The sequence below is a fragment of the Hippopotamus amphibius genome, chromosome 8 (assembly GCF_030028045.1).
Source record: "Hippopotamus amphibius kiboko isolate mHipAmp2 chromosome 8, mHipAmp2.hap2, whole genome shotgun sequence".
Classification (NCBI taxonomy): Eukaryota; Metazoa; Chordata; class Mammalia; order Artiodactyla; family Hippopotamidae; genus Hippopotamus; species Hippopotamus amphibius.
Genome location: NC_080193.1, coordinates 78,555,416 through 78,576,196, shown reverse-complemented (window position 1 = coordinate 78,576,196; position 20,781 = coordinate 78,555,416). Strand labels below are relative to the sequence as shown.

The 20,781-nt window shown below is 36.4% G+C and overlaps 1 protein-coding gene across 17 annotated transcripts in view; it reads right to left on the bottom strand.

Annotated features, from left to right (window-relative positions):
• The window catches only part of TRIP12 (thyroid hormone receptor interactor 12), a 143,796-nt gene that overhangs the window by 34,811 nt on the left and 88,204 nt on the right, over positions 1 to 20,781 (bottom strand). For 13 of the 17 annotated variants that reach the window (XM_057745289.1, XM_057745287.1, XM_057745285.1 and 10 more), the window contains 11 exons: positions 14,355 to 14,503; positions 10,954 to 10,989; positions 10,776 to 10,871; positions 9,844 to 9,936; positions 9,486 to 9,647; positions 7,370 to 7,438; positions 7,114 to 7,279; positions 4,292 to 4,409; positions 4,017 to 4,173; positions 2,020 to 2,173; positions 236 to 464 (listed from right to left, as the gene is read on the bottom strand). In XM_057745289.1, the coding sequence (XP_057601272.1) occupies positions 236 to 464; positions 2,020 to 2,173; positions 4,017 to 4,173; positions 4,292 to 4,409; positions 7,114 to 7,279; positions 7,370 to 7,438; positions 9,486 to 9,647; positions 9,844 to 9,936; positions 10,776 to 10,871; positions 10,954 to 10,989; positions 14,355 to 14,503 (1,429 nt within the window). Of the gene's footprint in view, positions 1 to 235; positions 465 to 2,019; positions 2,174 to 4,013; positions 4,174 to 4,291; positions 4,410 to 7,113; positions 7,280 to 7,369; positions 7,439 to 9,485; positions 9,648 to 9,843; positions 9,937 to 10,775; positions 10,872 to 10,953; positions 10,990 to 14,354; positions 14,504 to 20,781 lie in introns of all 17 variants that reach the window. The other 4 variants (XM_057745294.1, XM_057745299.1, XM_057745300.1 and 1 more) reach the window with 2 other exon arrangements.

The following is a 20,781-nucleotide window of genomic DNA, read 5'->3' as shown; positions in this document are numbered from 1 at the left end:
TGAGTGTCAAACCAGACCACTAAAACAAGAATTTTTCTTAAATGCTCAACTTCTGCATTTAATTTATTCTTTATCAGAGGTGTCTGTGAGTACAGAAAGACAACGAAGGGCTAAAGACACTCCAAATAAACTGGTTTGTGCATACTTTTTCTATATTATCTCTTTAAAGATTTCTGAAGTTACTTGCAGAGACTTGAATTTTTTTTAAATGTTTTCCCCACTTTCATGAACACACCTTGAAACAGCATGATTTTTCAGGACATCCTTTAGAAGTTCGGCATCCGCAAAATAAATTATCCTAAGAATTGCTCTAAGGCACTTATGTCTGACCGCAGGTCCTGCTGAGGAACTATACACTTCATAAAGAACACCAAACAACGTCTTAATGAAAGACTTAGCCAGTTCCGGATCCTCTTTCATAAGCTGTGCTCGAGCATCATCCTTCTTTAACTCTGAATATCCACCTGTAATAAAAAATGTACAACTCTAAAGTCACAGATTTCAGAAACACAATAAATAACATAAAGCATTCAAGCTGATGTAATTATTTGAAATGCTATAAAAACTTATTGTTTATAAAGCAAGTTAACTTATCTAATGCAATCAACTGGGGTCTAGAAAACTGCCAAAAACAGCATTAAGACAAATTTTAGCCAGCTAAAAAACCACTAACCATTCTGGCCAGCTGAAAAGCACTGGGCACCACTACACTGCACCTCTTATTTTTACTAATATATATTTCACAAAATATTAGAGATATCTCAGTATTAACCAGCTAAGCCACTGGTAAGAAATAAACAGAGTTGAAAAAATGGACAGTGAGTATGTAGCAAGAAACTGGAAAAACAAGATGACCTGTCACTTTGCTTCGAGGGAATAAGGTGTAGGGGAAAGGTAACGGATGAAAAGCACTAGAACAGGGGTTGGCAAAGTATGGTCCAAAGGCCCAATCCAGCCCACCACCTATTTATGTAAGTAAATTTTATCAGAACACAACCACGTATATTCGTTCACATGTTGTATATGGCTGTTTGGGGGCTAAAAGAGCAGTGCTGAATACAGAGACCGCATGGCTTGCAAAGGTTAAAATATTTACTATCTGGTTCCTTTCAGAAAAAGTATGCTGACTCTTGCACTCTAGACTAGACCTGCAAAAGCAATGAACTAAATCCCTCAGGAAAGGAACAAGTGACAGAAACCTGGGGAAAAAAATCATGATCATCTATTCTTCATTAGTTAAGAGAATTTTGGTGGGAAAGAACTAATATGATGGGGTGTGAGTGGATCCAAAGGTAGAACAGGGATAAAAGGATCAGATTTAAAAAACTGCATGGGCTGCAGAGAACAAACTGGTGGTTGCTAGAGGGGAGAGGGGTGGGGGGAGAAAAGAAATAAGTGAGGGAGATTAAGGGGTACAAACTTCCAGTAGTGGAATAAATGAGTCGTAAGTATGAAATGTGCACTGTGGGGAATACAGTCAATAGCTACATATATAATACCTTCAGTGACAGATCATAAGTAGACTTATCATGGCGATCATTTTAAAGTGTACAGAAGTAGTGAATCACTAAGCTGTGTAACAGGAGCTAACACAGTATTGTAAGTCCATCATACTTCAAAACCAAACTCACAGAAAAAGAGATCTGATTTGTGGTTACTGGGGTGTGGACCTGATGAAGGCAGTCAAAAGGTATAAGCTTTTCTAGTCATAAGATAAATAAGTACTAGAGATGTAACGTACAACATGACAAATATAGTTAACACTGTTGATGTTATATTTGAAAGTTGAATTTCTAACCACACACAAAAATATTTTTTCGTTTCTTTTGTAGTACAATCTTGGGGAAGATACCTGTTAAGCAGTATTGCCTCATTTGCCAATTAAAGCAACAAAAAATTAATTACAATTATGCAACTGTTTTAAGTTTAATAAAAACACTCAATAAAACAATTACTTGTTATTGCAAATACTATTCACAAGACAATACAGCACTACGTTTTAACTCAAAAGATACTTACTAGTGTTAGTATTGGCTAAGGGGTTAGGTTTTCTCTGAATGGCACGTGCTGTTCCCGTGTCCTCATTGATTTGCTGCATAGAATTAAAATCAATAGTATAAACTCGTCCCAGAGTGGACAAGCTTATCTCATCCTCACCGACCTGATGGGCTGCCTGAGAGCAAAGAGAGAGAAATCTTGAATATAAACATGGAGAAATTTATTAACTTAAGACACAGTGGGGACCCTCCATAAATGCTAACTTACATATTTGTTTCATCAGGTTTTAGATGGTGAAGTAACCGAAGGAAGCTTTAACAGTGTGGATGTGACAAAACTCATTCACTCAACAAACCATTTTTAATTAAACACAAATATACACCATGACCTATCAGGCCCCCTGAGACAAATACAGGTAAAATCCCGATTAAGGATCTGGTCGTATAGGATCACTAACATGAAGAAGACACCATTTGTGTTAAAAAGGGCCTTGAAGACATTGCTGACAGAAAAAAAATGTTATGCATAAATCTTCGTATCTAATTTTTAGGTTAAAATGTTATTTACATCATGGATTCCTAGCAGCCCATCAAAATGCTCCTTTAAACAAAATGATCCTATAAAATTATCCTTAGGCAAACAAAAAAGACTTTACATTTAAATGACGCCCTAAGACTGAAAAGGACACAACTAGAACGAAAGAAAGTAATCCCCAGGGGTGGCAAGCGTTACACAGCACGTATCTCAGAAGAGACAATGTGACTAACACTGTCTGCTTGATTTTAGATAACCTAAAGAAGTGACAAAATATTCATTCTTATGGAATTCCTTGGTTGAATAGAAGACAGGATTCTTAGGAAATACAAGACAGTAAACTAGCAGTGAAAATGCAATTATTGGGAAAATGCTAAAAGGAAGAGTGCTTAGCGTTAGAGACCACCACCTGTTTATAATAAACTAAGGCTAACAACGCCCAGAAGACCAGTCACCTTTACCTTCCTCATAACATAACAGCTGGCTCTGAATTTAGCTATTTTCATAAGAATTCTGACCTTGTAACACAAGTCAGTAGTTTCAAAGTTTTTCAAAAACTCATTTTTAAAAACTAACTAGTGGAAGATACCTTAAAGAAAAAAATGTCTATTTAAGTGTAATATTCTAAGAAATTCTATTAACACAGGTTGAAATTAGAAAATATATTAATACTCAAAGTATCTTACATATGAAAACATTAGTAAGTGATGCATGGTATCTCAAGTAATGCCCAACACTTCCTAAACTAGGGCAAATATTTTCCTGACCTGAGAAATTCTGAAATATTTCAGTGCAAACTTAATATGCAAGTATGGAAATAAGAAGTAAAATCACACCTAAAACCTTCACAGAAAAATCACTGTAAATATTTTGATGTGTTTCTTTCCTTTCTTATTAGTCCTCTTTTCTTTTGCCAACTTCCCCAGAGTCACATAATTGTGAACACTGTTTCCATATATAGCGTATCATATTTTAAGTCATAAAAAGTTATCCCATTAAGGTCTGCATTACATACAAACCTATGTATGTATCACAATTTACTTAATCGTTCACCTAGAGCTAGATATTTAGATTGTTTCCACATTTTTGCTCTTTAAAAACACTGAGAAGCAGCTACTTGTATGTAATCTTTGCTTTTGAGCGATTTCTTCTGGAAAGGAGATACTGGATAGGAGGGATTTTTAGAAACATGTAGCCTAACTCCTCCCATGTTTCCTTTCAGAAATGAGGAAACTATGGGACAAAGAACTTAAATTACTTGCTCCAAGTCAATCAGGTAGTGAGCAGCAGAAGCAGGACTAGAACATCATGTTTCCTGACCTGAACAGAAATGAGCACCTTGTTCTCAGGAGACAAAATGAGAGAATCTTGAGTTAATTCAAAATTGAGCACATTTAAGTACACATGTCCAAATCCCAACTCCAGCCCTACACCCTCTCTCCACCAATATAAGACATATTTCAACGGTACGATGAAACTACTACCTCAATGATCCGGCTGTCAATCCTGTTATAGGGATGCCAAAGGCCCCGGTCGTCACGCCACTGCCATATTGCACCATCTGTGTTCTGTGCATTTCCCTTCTTCAGCATGGTATCAACTGCAAAAATGCCTTCTTTTGGTAAACATGGCATAAGTTCACTGAAAACAAAAGGTTCGATTATTTTAATAAGTAGCTTCCTGAGCTGTCAGTAAACACCAGGTCTCTAAAGAAAAACACCCTCTCATAAACCACAGTTATTATTGGCCCAATCTTTACCAGATCAGAGATGTCAGTTCATACAGTTCTTGAGGACTTCGTGGAACAAGATCAATCTGTTCCTGACAACTTCCATTGGAGGCACCACACAGCAGAAAATGAAGTGTTTCTGCAATGTCTGTAAAACCAATAACAAAAAGCAAAAGCCTATGAAACTACTTATATCGCCATATTTAAAAGGTGATCATTCCCTACAGGGGAAACAATGAGAAATATTTTCAGCCATATACCACAGAAATTAAAGTGAAAAATCCAAATGAGTTGTAATTAAAACCTTAAAAATATTATGAAGATTTAAACAATTTCTTTCTGCGGACTTAAGTTTGAGTCCTAACCTTCTAGCAGGACACCTAATCACAAATCCACTGCAGAGACTTCACGAATCTTGTATTACTTTCCTTGAAGAGCACAGTGCTTTGCAAAAAAAGTACACTAAAGATATTTTATCCTTGATTCAAGTATATTTGTATATTTGTCGTCAAATATACTGAAAATGTGTGACCAATCAAATAAAACGCAGCAATTAAAAGCACCTGAATCTTACCACACTGTGATCAGGAAAACCTTTACCTTAAATCAGGGATCCCCAAACCTCGGGGTACTGGTCCACAGCCTGTTAGGAACAGGGCCGCACAGTAGGAGGTGAATGGTGGGCGAGCCAGTGAAGCTTCATTTGCCACCTCCACTGCTCGTACTACCACCTGAACCAACACCCCCCCACCCCGCCCCTGCCCGTGGAAAAATTGTCTTCCATGGAACCGGTCCCTGGTGCCAAAAAGGTTGGGAAATGACAGTAAGCATGCCAACTAAATAAAAAAAAATCATTAAAATATCCTCTACCACAAGCTTCCATTCCCAGAAGGCATCAGTTTATGGAAGAATTCGCATGAAAATTCATCTGATGAACTGACACAGTGAGTGGAGAAAGCTCCCAGTGTCCAAAGGTTTTGGTCATTCTAATAGGTATGACCTAAAGACAGGGCTGCATCTTTGTAGGCTGTGGCATGTACTTCTATAAAGTATTATACATATGCAAAACACACATAAACATTTCACTGAAATGTTCTGCCAGTAATCAATACATTGTGTTGTCAAGGAAAGTATTCACCATTAATTTGGGCAGAGGGGTGTGGACAGTTAAATCTCTGCCTCACTGAAATTTCATAAATGGTGATTAAAAGTTTTAAAAAGTTCTTGAAAAAGTCATTTTGCCAACTTTCTTAAGAAATATGAATACATGGCAATGGTACATTATTAACTTCTTTTTAAAGAGATCAGAGGATGACAACAAAATGGAAAGAGATGTTTGTTTCCTTTGTATTACTGAAGTAGAAAGAAAATGTCTAGTGGCTTCTATATGATGAATATGTGACAAACTTCCTAAAATACACAAAAGAGATGAAAAATATTCATATTAAAGAAAAATTTCCAAAAACAAACAAAACGTTTGTTAAAGAAAACGTTAAATCAAGACAGCAATTTCCCAAACCAGGATGTAGGAAAATGCTGTGCCACACAGTACAAGAGATAATGTGTGAGCAAACTTCAGGAAATGGCAAAATTCAAGGGGCTCCTAGGGATTTTAATAAGCAAAGTACATTGTGACTATTCAAAAAAAGAGTTTAACTTTTCCCAAACTTATCTAGGCAGAGAGGACTTTGTTCACAGCATAAGCAAAACTGTTCTCTGGAACACGAAGTTTAGGAATGACTCAATGCTTTAAGTGGAATCTCTTCAATAAATCACCTCAGCAACTCTATTTTTCTACAAAATTCTGTGCCATGTGCCAAAACTCACAAGTAATGCAACTAAATATAAAACTGAGTCCCCCCCCCCCCGAAAAGTCCTATCATACTACTTAATATTCTATCAGAAACAGTGGGACAAAGACTCTTCTGTCAGTGAATGTTATCACTGACTCCCATGGTAACATCCTCAGAGATTAGAACTATGGATATGAAATTATCCACAATTATAGGTGTTTCATACAAAAGTGAACAACACTCTACTAGCAATAATCACAACATACTGATGTTTTCTGAAGCCCACTGTCTTCTGGTATCAACTTCTGAAATCCAAGGTTTACGAGAGTCATGGGCAATTACAACAGCAGTGCAATAAAACTGTACATGGTAAGGCTGGGAAGGGCTTAGAGATACTGAAGTAGCAAAGATTAGAGACATTCATCCGTGTAAATAAGTTCCAACATTTTGAGGGAAGAGAGCAATGTGGAATCATAAACTGCTGTAAAACCTAATGTGGGCAGAAAGGACCACCTATAAGCAGAAGAGAAGCAGTTACTGGTAACACCAAACTCAAAATTCTCCTAATGAAGCATCATTACTTAATTGATAGCGTATACAAAGCAATGACTTTGGGTCTTTTTAATATACTATATACTTTAAAAATTATATGTGGGAAAGCATTACTATATTATCACAACACAAATTTATTACACAGTAACAATTTTCTTCCTTTACCAACCAGTGCCTATGGTATTAGCAATTTCTTTTTTTTTTTAAGATTTTTGTGATGTGGACCATTTTTTTAAGGTCTTTATTAAATATGTTACAGTATTGCTTCTGTTTCATGTTTTGGTTTTTTGGCTGCGAGGCATGTGGGATCTTAGCTCCCCGACCAGGGATCAAACCCACAACCCCTGCATTGGAAGGTGCAGTCTTTTACTGGATCACCCAAGAAGTCCCCGATATTAGCAATTTTTACTTGCTTGACTTATGTTGACTTTACTTATTAATGGAGATTAAACACACACACACAAGCCATTTTTCCTGTTTAAAACAGAATAATAAAACAGCACTTACTTTGCTTCATAAGTTGAACAGCTAAAGTTGGACAATTGGAGCACATCAGAGAAAACATGCGAACCACCATTATAAACATCCCAGAACTTAAAATTGGTGGAGTTACTACCAATAGTTGTTGAACATTTGTTAGCAGATCTTTGGAGGCAACTTGCTGGAGTAAATTCTTTACAAACACAAGAAAGAAAAAACTGTTACATCATGAGTCAGAAATTTAACAACTTCACGAAAATACCAGCAAAGACTAAATGCTTACCTCCTCATGTTGGAAGTTGTCCACTAGACGTGCAAAACAAAGGCAAGTGCTTTCTACTGACTTTTTATCCTATTTTTTTATAAAGGAAAATAAAGTTTGTTAATATAAAACATTTTCACTGTTGTACACCACTCCCTTATCTTATTCCTAACCTCAAATGCTTCAAGACTTGCTTAATTAGATGTGAGCTTTGAAAATGCTGTGAACCTAAGCAAGCAATCAGTAATGTCACGATTTCACAGCAAAGGGAATCATACTGATAGAACCTCTCTCCTCCATTAAGACCCCAACAGATACAAAGCAAATATATAGAAAAGGAACAACTTTTGTGCTTCTATAATTTCAATACCTAAACAAAAACTATAATAAACACCCTAACATTCTAAAAAGTCTTACAAGTAGAAACGTTTGAAACACTCATACACCAAAGAGTTGTAAATAGTTAAGTATATGTGTAAGCCAGGAGTTTACTGTTTTAAAAAAGTTCGTGTAGATTTGCTATATTCACTATGAAAACAATCTAAAAGTACTATCAGAGTGGTCTCATTGAGAAAACATTTGGACAGAATTGAGAACATAAGAACAGAAAGAACAACTTAATGGTGTATTTTGATAGACTGGTTTTTTCTAGTTGATAAATGGATTTCAGATGTAAAAATGAGACTTCCCTGTGTAAAAATGAGAGTAATTTGGGTATTACAAAAGCCCTATGCCTTTGCTGTCACTATTTAAGTTTTGAAATGCTACAATAACAAAGAGTCTACCATTTAACTTCTCTGATTCTCATGCAGTACTTTCAAAATAAGGTGCTGCACTCACAGCTAATTAGAGAATATTTCTAGCCCCCATAAAGTAAAAGTTGTCTCAGCCTGCTAAGTTTAAAATAAATAAAAAATGAATAGCACTACTTGTGTCTTGATCATCTTAGAAGCAAAATACTACAGTGATTCAATAATCAATATTATTTTACCTATTTTACATAAATCCTTTATTTAATACAGGCATACTTCATTTTATTGTGCTTCACTTCAGTGCACTTTGCAAGATGCTGCATCTTTTACAAACTGAAGGTTTGTGGAAGCCCTGCACCAAGCAAGTCTGTTGGCACCATTCCTCCAGCAGCATTTGCTCATTTCCTGTCTCTCTGTCACATTTTGGTAACTCACAATACCTGAAACCCTCCCCCCCTCCACCAGCAAAAAGATTACCACTGGCTGAAGGATCAGAGCATTGTTAGCATTTTTCAACAATGCAGTACTTCTTAATTAAGGTACATACGTTGTTTATTTAGACATAATGCTACTGAGCACTTAATAGACTACATTTTAGTGTAAAAAGAACTTTCATATGCATTGGCAAACCAAAAAATTCTTGTGACTCACTTTACTGCAGTGGTTGGAACTGAACCCATAGTATCTCTGAGGTATGCCTATATATTTTATGTACGTAATTTTCCCCATGAAAATTTTAAGCATACTTTTGTAAAGATGACTGAAAAGCCATATCTCTAAAAATCTCTTCAGCAATAACACTTTGAAACATTACAAGAAAATTCAATTTCTTTAAAACCTTGAAGCTTAACACACAATCTGTCCTCCACCAGAGGTTCTGTAAACCCTGCTTCTCATACTGCATCACCAGGCCCACTGATTCCATCTCTTAATTGCTCCTGTTCTTCTCCAACCCCAGACAGCTGCAGTCTACATTTCTTACTTCATTTCTATCTGGCACTTACATAGTCTCATCTCTCCCATACGCATACCCTCCTAGTCTTGTCTGCCTAACCCAATACCTTTCAGGAAAGGGTGATCTTTCCAAAAGGAAATTCTGATCATATTACATAGGAAACACTCGGTGTTTGCTGAAATAATAAATTTACCCCTAAAGTCAAAATAGTTGAAGACATTATATATGAAACACTGTTCATGTGGGTAAATCTACTGCAATCTCATAAAATAACCTAATATGGTACATGATAGATAACAGGAAAAAACACAGATCAGAACATTTCCAAGCTACATGTCCAGTTGGAAGAATTAAGACCCTAGTTGAAACTGGCATTTAAAAAACTGTAATAAAAATGTTTTATGACACATAAAACAGGTTTATGTTTTACCTGGTGGGTTAGCCTTTGGGTAAGCAATGGGAGGGAATCTGCCACAAAATGAAATTCATCTGGTGTGATACTCTGACAACAATTGGCTGCAATTGCTAGTGCGTTTCTTTGGGCATTTATGCTGAAGAACTCTAGATACAGCAAGCAGTCTGCCAAACCACCCTAAAATATAGGAAACAAAGTGAAGAAATACCCTTTTATCAGCAACTTAAAAAAAAAAAAAGCCTCCTAAAAGTCTACCACATCACTTTGGAAACAACACACATATGTTACAGAGATTGTAATCTAGGAGCTAATACAAATGTGGATCTAAAATTCAACATTTAATGAAATATAGTCCTTCAGTAACAACACTTACCGCCTGTAGAATGGCTTTACTGTGTCTACGTGATAACATCTCCAAGGCTGTCAAGGCCTGCTCTGCCACATCAATACACTGAATAACTTGCAGCTGGGAACATATAAATAGGGAACTTAAAGTTACCATTCAAGTTCTTTATTCATTGCTCACCTTCTACATTTTCTCTAATTTCCATCAATTAGATGACACCCACCACAGAAAACCAGTGATTTATGCACTTAAGTTATAACATATTGGCAATACCTTACAACTACTTTAAGACATTGAAAAATATATTTAAAGTTATATAAATTCAATTATATAACTTTAAATCTTCATATTTAAAATAAACGGGTTGGTTTATAAAACAAACTTTAAAAAGCAAGTTTTAAATTTTATACCACATTCCAAGGATATCATATAATGCAAATTTTATTGTGCATTAAAAGAAAAAGGTCCTTAAGACAGACCAAAAACACAACCTACCACAGACCATATGAAAAAATTTCCTTTCTCCACTGACTCACTTTATGACCTTGAGCAAGGCACTTTGTCTCAGCCTTCTCAGCTGTAAAATGAGGGTATAAATAGCTATCAACCTCACTGGGATGTTTTCTAGAAATAATGAGATTATTTTTAATCAAGTGCTTTAAGTTCTCTGAAAGATTTTATACTAATGCAGTAATTGATATTATTAAAAATTATAATACTCAGTTGATTTCACAAATGCTTTATTTGCATCAACTTTAAACCAGGGCTCTGCTAAACATGAAACATTTTTCTGGAATCTTGGCTAAAAAATATACTTTTAGTTGGATAATGGATGCTAAAAAGTGTCTTTCAATGTGGCCTTACAATTTGATACACTACTTTAGAATTCAATAGTCAAGAGTTCTCAACTCAATTCCCTTAGGCCTGCTTTCGAACAAGCTGGGCAAAAGCAGGATTACCTTTTCTAAAAAGACAGGAATTGCATCTACTACAACAGCAGATGATCGAGGAAGTGCTTCCATCATGTATGTTAAGGCTCGACAAGCATGGTTCATCTAGAAAAGAAGCCATTTTTACTCAATAAAAACTCAAAATTTAAATTTTAGATTGATTTTTAAAAATACAGCACATACTTACAATATCAAAATTATGCTCCATCTGCAGTAATGTTATCTGTTTAAAAAGATCACAGCAAAGTATTAAGCTATATTCTTAGAAGTCTTGGAAGTATTTCTTCTACTTCAACTGAAATAGAACAGTATGATCCAAGAATTTTACCATACAAAAATAATATCAAGTTAAAACCTAGCATGCATACACTAGAAATACTTATGCTTAGGATGGCATGACTCACACACTAAAGCACTAACTCGGGAAAATCAACACCCTGATCCAAGTCAAAAACAAAGCCTTCCTGTTGCTCACAACCAACCCTCCTGGTGCCTTTATTCCCCCCATTAACATGTCACTGAGGACTTAACAGGTGTCAACAGTACTTAACACGTAAATAAACAGACCAGCAATGCACTGACATTTGTTAAATTAACAGATGTCAGCACAGATTCAACATCATAGCTTAAACTCTTGTAAATTAGCTTCTCTAAAAGTTGAGCTAAGCATTAACTCAGCTGGGAAATACACAGTGCCATAGGATTTTAAACACAATATTGATCACATCAAAAAAAAATTATGCACTAATTAAAACTCAAATTAATGCAATTACTTTACAAACATATGAGTTAATTTAAACATCTGATTTTATTTTAGTTTTCCTTGTGGAAATGACCTTAAGCAGGTTTCAACCACATTTTTCAAAGGAGGGGATACAAAACTACTACGGATATACACTTCATCTTCCTAAAGTGGCCAAAGCTACCAAAGATATTTCCTACTTGGAGAAGCACACAGTCACTCACTGTTCAATGGAAAAGTTTAAATGCATTGAACTTAAACTGTAAAGTACCCTTCAGTTAAATGTACTACTATAACAGACATCAGATAGTCTAATTTAATACTCATTTAATATGAATATCTTCTCAGCTCTGAATTATGCTGGGTAAAATGTATCAGAGGTCCTGATAAACTGTTTTTGTGAAACACACTACATAAACACACACACGCATGCACACACGAGCATGCACTCTGTCTCGTCACCTACAAATTAGTCACTTAAAACACCTACTCCAAATTGAAAGGGGTTGTTAACAGAAAAAGTAGTATGTTCTCTAATTCTTTAAGGTGGAATGAACCTTTTAAGCCCACATTTGGAAGAATTACTGTAAACAGAGTCTTCACCAAAAATGACTGTTTATGGTCACACAAGTGTATGGTGATCGATAGATATATATTCATAACAGCCAACTGTGATGATGGGACATCCCTGGTGGTGCAGAGGTTAAGAATCCGCCTGCCAAAGCAGGGGACATGGGTTCCATCTCTAGTCTGGGAAGATCCCACATGCCTTGGAGCAACTAAGCCCATGCACCACAACTACTGAGTCTGCGGTCTACAGCCGGCAAGCCACAAATACTGAACCCACGTGCTGCAACTACTGAAGCGCATGTGCCTAGAGCCCATGCTCCACAATAAGAGAAGCCACCACAATGAGAAGCCCACACAACACAACAAAGAGTAGCCCCTGCTCATCACAACTAGAGAAAGCCCACGGGCAGCAACAAAGACCCAGTGCAGCCAAAAACAAAAAATAAACAACCAATCACTCAATCTTTAAAAAAAATTCAACTGTGATGGAAGATAAATCTGGACAAATCATTATTAACAGCATGAGCTGACTTGTGCAGGTCCACTAAGTACTTTATAACCAGCAAATTAAGAAAATTGGATTATGTTAATTGTTTCCGCCTAGATTTAACAGCTTCTTTAATTAATAAAAGCTGCAGTTTAACAGATAGCACATGGTAAACCTAGTTCTTTGTTACTATTTATTTTTAAGTGAACAAAAACAAACAAGGAAGTTTAATTCAGGTCAGAAAGCCAGCTATTGAAGAAATCAATACTTTGAGCATGAATATAAACATAGGTAAATGTCAAAGTACAAAGGCTAATACTGCATCCATTACACATTAAAATTAATATGCAAGCCTGTAGAGTGGAACTGGCAAGACTTAGAGCTTGCTTTTGTTACCAGGAGGTCTGCAAGGCAGAAGGTAAAGAGACTGCTCTAGCCTTTTTCACTCCCTGCCAGAGCAGAGCCGTCCAACAAGAACAGGCAGAATAAAGACCATGTCAGCTCTCTTTGTGATGTGATAATGTGATTAAAGGGCACAATCTGATATTCCAATTGCAGTTTCACTTTTGTCAACTTCACCAGATGTGTAAACAAAGACTTAAATGATATTTAACTTCCAAGGTAAAATACGTTATGAATGCATTCATGTTTACGTTAGTCTTTTGTTACTATTTCATTCAGACTTCATTTTAATCTTAATTATAGCCAATTTCTTTAATCTTGCACTGAGAAAATTATCGAGCCACTACTTAAAAGATGTATTATGCTCAAGGGTCTACATTTAGTGATGGCAATTTCTCTTCATGTTGTTTTCATATTAAAAAGCTTCAGCGATTAAGATGTTAATAAATTCTAAATATCAACTCACAATTGTGTTGAAAAATCATTAAAAGATTTTTAAAATTGTTTTTCTACTTAAGTATTGTTGTTTTGTTTCTTTTGTTTCTGCTTAACATAAAACCTCCCCCCCCACCCCCGCCCCGAGCTGGAGGGTCCATGTGGTGTCCTGCTTGACTGCTCTGCCATGCAGACAGCTATCAAGCCTGAAACCTGGATGGCCCACGAAAACAAGCCACAGCTGAGCTGGCTGTTATTTATTGTCCCGTGAATCGCCAGTTTAGAAGAAAAAAGCACATATAAGTGTTGGCATACTACGTCAAGCTACCACCCGATGGGGCTAACAACTTAAAATTGAAAACCATGCAGTCACTGAAGTATCAGACATAGCGTAACTATTCATCAAGAAATGGTTTAGAAGAGCAAACAGGTATACGACTTCCCAGGCGGTGCAGTGGTTAAGAATCCACCTGCCAATGCAGGGAACACAAGTTCGAGCCCTGGTCTGGGAAGATTCCACATGCAACGGAGCAACTAAGCCCATGTGCCACAACTATTGAGTGCATGTGCCACAACTAATGAAGCCCATGCACCTAGAACCTGTGCTCCACAACAAGAGAAGCCACTACAATGAGGAGCCCACGCACCACAATGAAGAGTAGCCCCTGCTTGCATCAACTAGAGAAAGCCTGTGTGCAGCAACGAAGACCCCAAGCAGCCAATAAATTAAATAAATGAATTTATTAAAAAAAAAAAAATTTAGAAATTTCACTCATTCATCAATACTCACAATCTCTGTAAAGCATGGAATAAAAGCACTAAGCCACACTCTACTATCTCTCAGTCCTTTCATATTTTAAAATTCATAAGACAATAATCATGTTTTAAGTAAAATAATATGGGCAGCATTCAGAGAATGACTGGGATAAAACGAGGGGAAAAACTCTCTTACCAAAGCTGGAACGACATTCTTGACAGGAAACCCTCCCAGTGTCTCCTCATTCCCCATGACCAATAACTGACACATCTCAATAACTGCCTGGAGCTGCTGGCTTTCATCGCTTGCTTGTAGTCCTTGCAGAAGCTGCTGGGCCTTAGAACCTTTGCAAGCAAAAAAATCGTTATTTTTAAACATTTAAGAAAATCATTACGAGGTGTTAACTGTGACTTTACATGGTAGCTGGCTGCTTTTCTTCTTTTGATCCCAATTAAAGGCTAGGTCTATACCAGTGTTAAGACAGGCTGCTAATTCAAGACAGAATGAAATTAGTTGGATTTACTCTGCCTTAAAGTAATGTCACAGTTATTTATATTTTTCTCTTTTAATTTTTATCTTTTTAAGTGAGAAGTTGATTGGTTTTTAATAGCTGAAACAAAAGATAATATCCCTAAAACTAATATGAACGGCTACCTTTTGCATGCCTGCTTTTAAAAATATGTGTATCTAGTGAGCAAAAAGCCTTCTGATAATAAAAACCTGGTAAATAATGATGGCCAAGTGTCAAAAGAAATGTTATATACCTCTAATTACCTCCATCAGAATAAATGGAATCTAAAGAACAGTGAAAGGGCAAGGAAATAAAGACAAACACAACAATGCATCTAACAAAAGAGAATGGAAGAATGAAGTATTTTCTAAAACAGCAAAAGACTGGCCTTTTCACCTCCTCTCATTTCATGTGCAGATGCTGCTATCACACTACTTTAGAGCAGTGGTCCCCAGTCTTTTTGGCACCAGGGACCGGTTTGTCATGGAAGACAATTTTTCCATGGACTGGGTGAGGGGAGATGGTTCAGGCGGTAACGCGAGTGATGGGGAGCAGCAGATGAAGCTTCACTCGCTTCCCCACCGCTCACCTGCTGCTATGTGGCCGGTTCCTAACAGGTCTCAGAAAAGTACCAGTTCACAACCCCAGGGGGTTGGGGACCCCTGCTTTAGAGGACTTCTATTTTTAAGGTTCAATTCTATCGCCCAAACATCTGAAAAATGCTAAGACAAGTACTGCAATAAAGAAGTTGTCCATAAACTGAATAAGGCACTCAAAAATAAAGTCTACAAACGTGTTTCAAATTTTCCTGGACACCCTCCTTCTTGTTACCATGATTAACTCCATCGATGCTTATAAATTTATTCCTGATGTTACTTTCAAACTCTTTCCCTTCTTAAGACCTTTTCCAGTTATTCTTTGTATACTGAATCTTTTCCATTAAGTGCTGAAATGCTTAGAAATAATATTATGTTTGGAAACTGTCAATGACTGTGGAATTCATATGAACACCAAAAACTTTTTTTTTTTCGATTAAGTCAACGATCTTTTTGGTGGGCATAAAGCTTTCAAAGTGAGACACAATAATCCTCACAAGGTCTGTTTTCTCTGGGTTTTAAGGCTATGGCTAATGAACTGCACAACTATCACTGCCTAACTCCCTTTACCGTAATTACGAGTCCATCCAAAAATATTTTGCAAGAAATTCAAGTTCAAAGGGATAGCATCTTTAAAATTTTCAAAGTAAATAATATCCGTTCCAGTTATGGTAGGCTTATCATGTCTGTGTTGAAATAATGTGGAAAGAAAAACAAAATGAAGTGAAAGTAACTATGAAAACAAAAGAATCTTCAGCTGCTTCTAGATTGGTTTTTAAAGAATGAAATAGTTCAAACAGCATACCCTAGTAACAACCACCTAAAACAGAAAAAACTTACACAAGCCACTGGATGGTTAATAAACACTGAGGCTGTCAGTTCTAAGCACATGGATCATTTTAGCATGATCAAAATCATCATCAACAAAAAGTCAATGCCATAATTTTCCTCTGATATATGAAGAGAAACCACCTCGTACAGATCGTCAATTTTGGTTTTACAGATAATTTTATACTCCTAAAAATTACGCAGAGTCCCCTCCACTCTCAAAAGCACTATTGTGTATGTGGTTTAGATCTACTATTACTTATAAAATATGCCTGGAACTAAAAGAGAAACAGTTTAAAATACTTGATTAATACATTACATATTAACATAAACAAAAATTTGGGGAAAAGACCGTATTTTCCCAAAACAACAACAAAATGTACACGGGTAGCATTATTTTTTGTTGTTGTTACAAATCATTTAAATGTCAAGCTTAATAAAAGAGAGCTATACACTCACCTCTGCTTTCACTCTCAATCTGTGATACGAGGTTGAGATGAAGTACGTGAAAAAAAAAAATGGCCCTACTTTGTCACAAAGATTATTTAAAAGACTTGTACTTATTAGTAAAGACAAAATTAATAACTTTGTTTAGCAAGGGCATCCTTAAATAAAAATGGAATTCTTTACTATGAGCATGTGACAATGAAGAATACAATGACTGCCAGTAGTTTGGTGTCACCGCCTTCATTGTTATTAAAGTACCAGCAGTTTTACACCCACCACAGCTTTTACACCTTTAGTTCAAACATGAACAAAGTAGAAAGGGAAAAACCTTAGTAATTATTATCAGTCTTGGCCTTATGAATTCAATGTAAGGATCTCAGGAATCACCGAGGAATTCACAGACCACACTCTGAAAACCACTATCATAGATCAGGGGTTGATAGGCAAATATTTTCTATTAAGAGCCAGACAGTAAAAATTTGGGGCTTTGCAGGCCACAGGGTCACTCTTCCAACTACTTGACCCTGGCACTGTGGCACGAAAGCAGACACAGGCAATACATAAACTGAGCACGGCTGTACTCCAATCAAACTTTATTTATAGACACTGAAATTTAAATTTAATTTTCACATCACAAACTATTACTTTTTAAACCTTTTCAGCCCTTTAAAAATGTGAAGATCATTTTTAGTTCATAGACTATATCAAAACAAGCAGGAGGCCGATTTGGTCCTTGGGTAGTAGTTTGCCTACTGCTGATATAGAGAGAAACAGAACCCACAGCATTTCAGGGAGTCATAGGAGGTTGATGTGTTCAACTGAATTGGCCCCACCAGACATTTGCTGAGTTCTAGAGCTGTGAAGAGGGCTGGGGCTTGAGTCAGAGGTTTGGGAAAACAGAATGAAAACTCCTGCAGTCTCAGGGTGCTCAGAGGACAAAATCCCCATAGTGGGAGGAGGCTTGACTCAAGTACACACAGCCAGTGCCCCACCCTCAAGACATCTGCCACATTTGAAAATGCATAATGAATATTAAAGTCTAAGTAGACAGAGACTTGCAAGGTTCTCAATCAAAAAACCCTGGAAGGGGGAGTTCCCTGATGGTCTGGTGGTTAAGACTCTAGGTTTCCAATGCAATGGATGCAGGTTCGATCCCAGGCCTGGGGAACTAAGATCCTGCAGGCCATGCGTTGAGGCCAAATTTTAAAACAAACAAACAAACAAACAAACAAACCAAACCCCTGGGAGGGTCACAACAGAAAAACAGGAATAAGCCAGAGGTGAAATGAGTCATACAAAAATTATAACTCAGTCAAAACAAGCTAAAGCCCTGACTCCAGCAAAGTGATCCACTTCTAACCCTCTATTTAACATGAAGGGGAAAAAGGGGAAACGCTGATAGAAAACATCACTTGGGGTCTCTCTTCAGCTCATATATAATCAATTACCAGACATATGAAGAGGCAGAGGAATATGTGACTAACAATCAAAAGGGGAAAAAACACAACAGAAGCAGACTACCACCACTAGAAATTATAAAATAAGTATTCTATATCTATGATTAATAAACTGAAAATATAAACAAAGATGGACAAAATGGGTAACAACGTAAAGAATTTCAACAGAGAATTCGAATCTATTTTTAAAAATCAAACGACTGTATAGAACTGGAAAACATAATATCTGAAATTTAAAAATTATTGATGGGTTTAACCAAAGACTGAAGAAGACAGTAGAGAAACAAATTAGTGAATGTGAAATATGGTCAAAAGAAAGTTTTCAAACTGGGGGGAAAAAAAATTCTGGGAAAAACAAAAACAAAAATAGAGCTAGAGAGACATGGTGGATGAAGTCCAAAGTTTGAACATGCACAATCCTGATACTCCCAGAAGGAGAATATTTGAAGAGATAATAAGGTAAGAGAAACAATATATGAAGAGATAATGGCCAACAATTTTCCAAAAAAGATGGAAGGTATAAACTCATAGATTCAAAGGCTTGGTGAAACCTGAACAAATTAAAAATGAAAGAAAACATCACAAAGGCCTAATACAGTCAAACTATTAAAAATTAATAATAATTTGAAAAAGCAAATCTTAAAAGAAGCCAGGGGAGGTAAGAATTGCCTTGAAAGTGTAACAGTAAGACTTTTAAACAGAAACTATGGAAACCAGAAGAGACATTACAAAGTGCTAACATGGGATTTTACACCTGGGGAAATTATCTTTTAAAAATTAAGGCAAATCGAGGATTTCTCACACAAAAGCAAAGAGGAACCTTTGCCAGCAGTCACTCGCTAAAATGAGATCTTTAGGCTGCAGGGAAGCAATCCTGCCAGAAGACAGGAACTGCAGGACAGAATTAAAGTACTGGAAATGTTATATATATGTGGGCAAAAACAAAACAATATGGATGTTCTAAAGCCACAATTGTCTTACTGTGTTTATGACACGTATAAGTAAAACAAAACAACAACATAAAGGATGGCAGGAGAAAAAGAGTTAAATTGCTGTAAGGTGCCTGCACTGTTTGGGATATGGTAACATATTACTGCAAGGGAGGCTATATATAATAAGCTAAGGATATGCATTATAATCTCCAAAAGAGGCTGATATTCAACATTTGCCAAAATGTTGTATGCATTTACCTTTTACACAGCAATCCCCCCTCCAGAAACCTATCCTAACGGCAACACAGGAAAAAACAGGAAAGCTGTATTTCACTGCAACACAACCAAGACTGGAAATAACCCAAATGTCCAACAGGCAACTAGCTAAATAAACCGTACATCCACACACTGCAGCACTACGGCAGCTTTACAAAAGGATAGGGAATCTCTTCTCTCTCTTCCCTGTGTGTGTGTGCACACCCAAAGCAGCTATGAAATAGAGTGAACACCAAAATATACTGTTAAAAGCAAGGACAAGTATGTAAAGTTTACTACTCTTATCTAAAAAAGGCAGTATGTGTGAAGTAGATAATATGGATTTGTTTCTGTTTTCTTAAGTAAATAACAAAAGTACATGCCATAAAATTACAAAGGTTATTTGTGTGGGAGGAGGAAACAGGCTAAAGGGATAGCAAAAGATAAGCCTTTTAAAATTTTATAGATCTGACTTCAGCAACCATGTAAATATCACAAATTATAAAAGCAAGATTCCATTTTAAAGTAAATCCCTAATAATTAAAAGCAAAATAAAGCAAATGAGCCAAACCAACCTGGCAGCATGAACATAAAGAATTACTATTTCCAATGACTCTAAAATACAAAAAACTGACCACGAAGTGAGGTATATCCCAAGGACAAAAAAAGAACTGTTACAAAATTATAACTCTCTCAACACTACTATTTTTGCTGTTAAGTTGGAATTTTATACTGTAGGATAAAGCAAATAAATGACTATGTTACTATCACTGGGAACGGAAACTTTTGGCATGAGAGAAAGATACAAGATAAATAAAACCCCTGCAGCCCTGAATTTGAATTGGCAGTATCAATATGAACTCATGATTTTTATCTTAAAAGATTAAACACAATTATTTCCTAGCTTTGTCCATTAAAAGTGTCTAACAACAATGATCAACCCAGCAGCAAATGTGCCTACAGCCAGACTGTGGAATCTAAATACCACGTCTTATAAAGGAAACCAGGGCTCATGAGGCAATGCCTGATTTCAGGTGGGGGGTGGGGTGTTGAACTTGACTCATCAGAAAGCAAAGAGGGTATCAAAAACTACTCAGATCACATCAAAAAGATCAGATGATGAGTGGACAATTTACTCAACAATGGAAATCAATGAAATGTCTCAAATACATCTCAACCCCCTTGACAATGATACTTAAAAACAGCAGCACTTTGAAGGATGCAAAACTGGTAAATAAAGGGTGGGGATTATTTTTCCTATACCAACTATTCTCTTGGGCAACCAAATGGAAGGGAATGATATTCTTTATATAGTTCAACTAAATTACTTCTTTTACTTCTAATAAATGGAGACTGATAGTTAGATATGAAATTCTTTCATTTGTAATCCCTGTTATCTAGGCATCGAGTTTCGACGGCTTAAGAGGCGATCAGACTTCGTGTGCTTCCTAATGTTAGAAAACACTACCGCTTTTGCAGTCTTTCTCCACCAGAGGAAGAAAATAATCAAATTTGAATCTGAAAAAGTTTCTGTATCCAACTACCAGTTTAGTTTTTTTTGTTTTGTTTTTTTACTTCTCCAACTGAGACAATGGA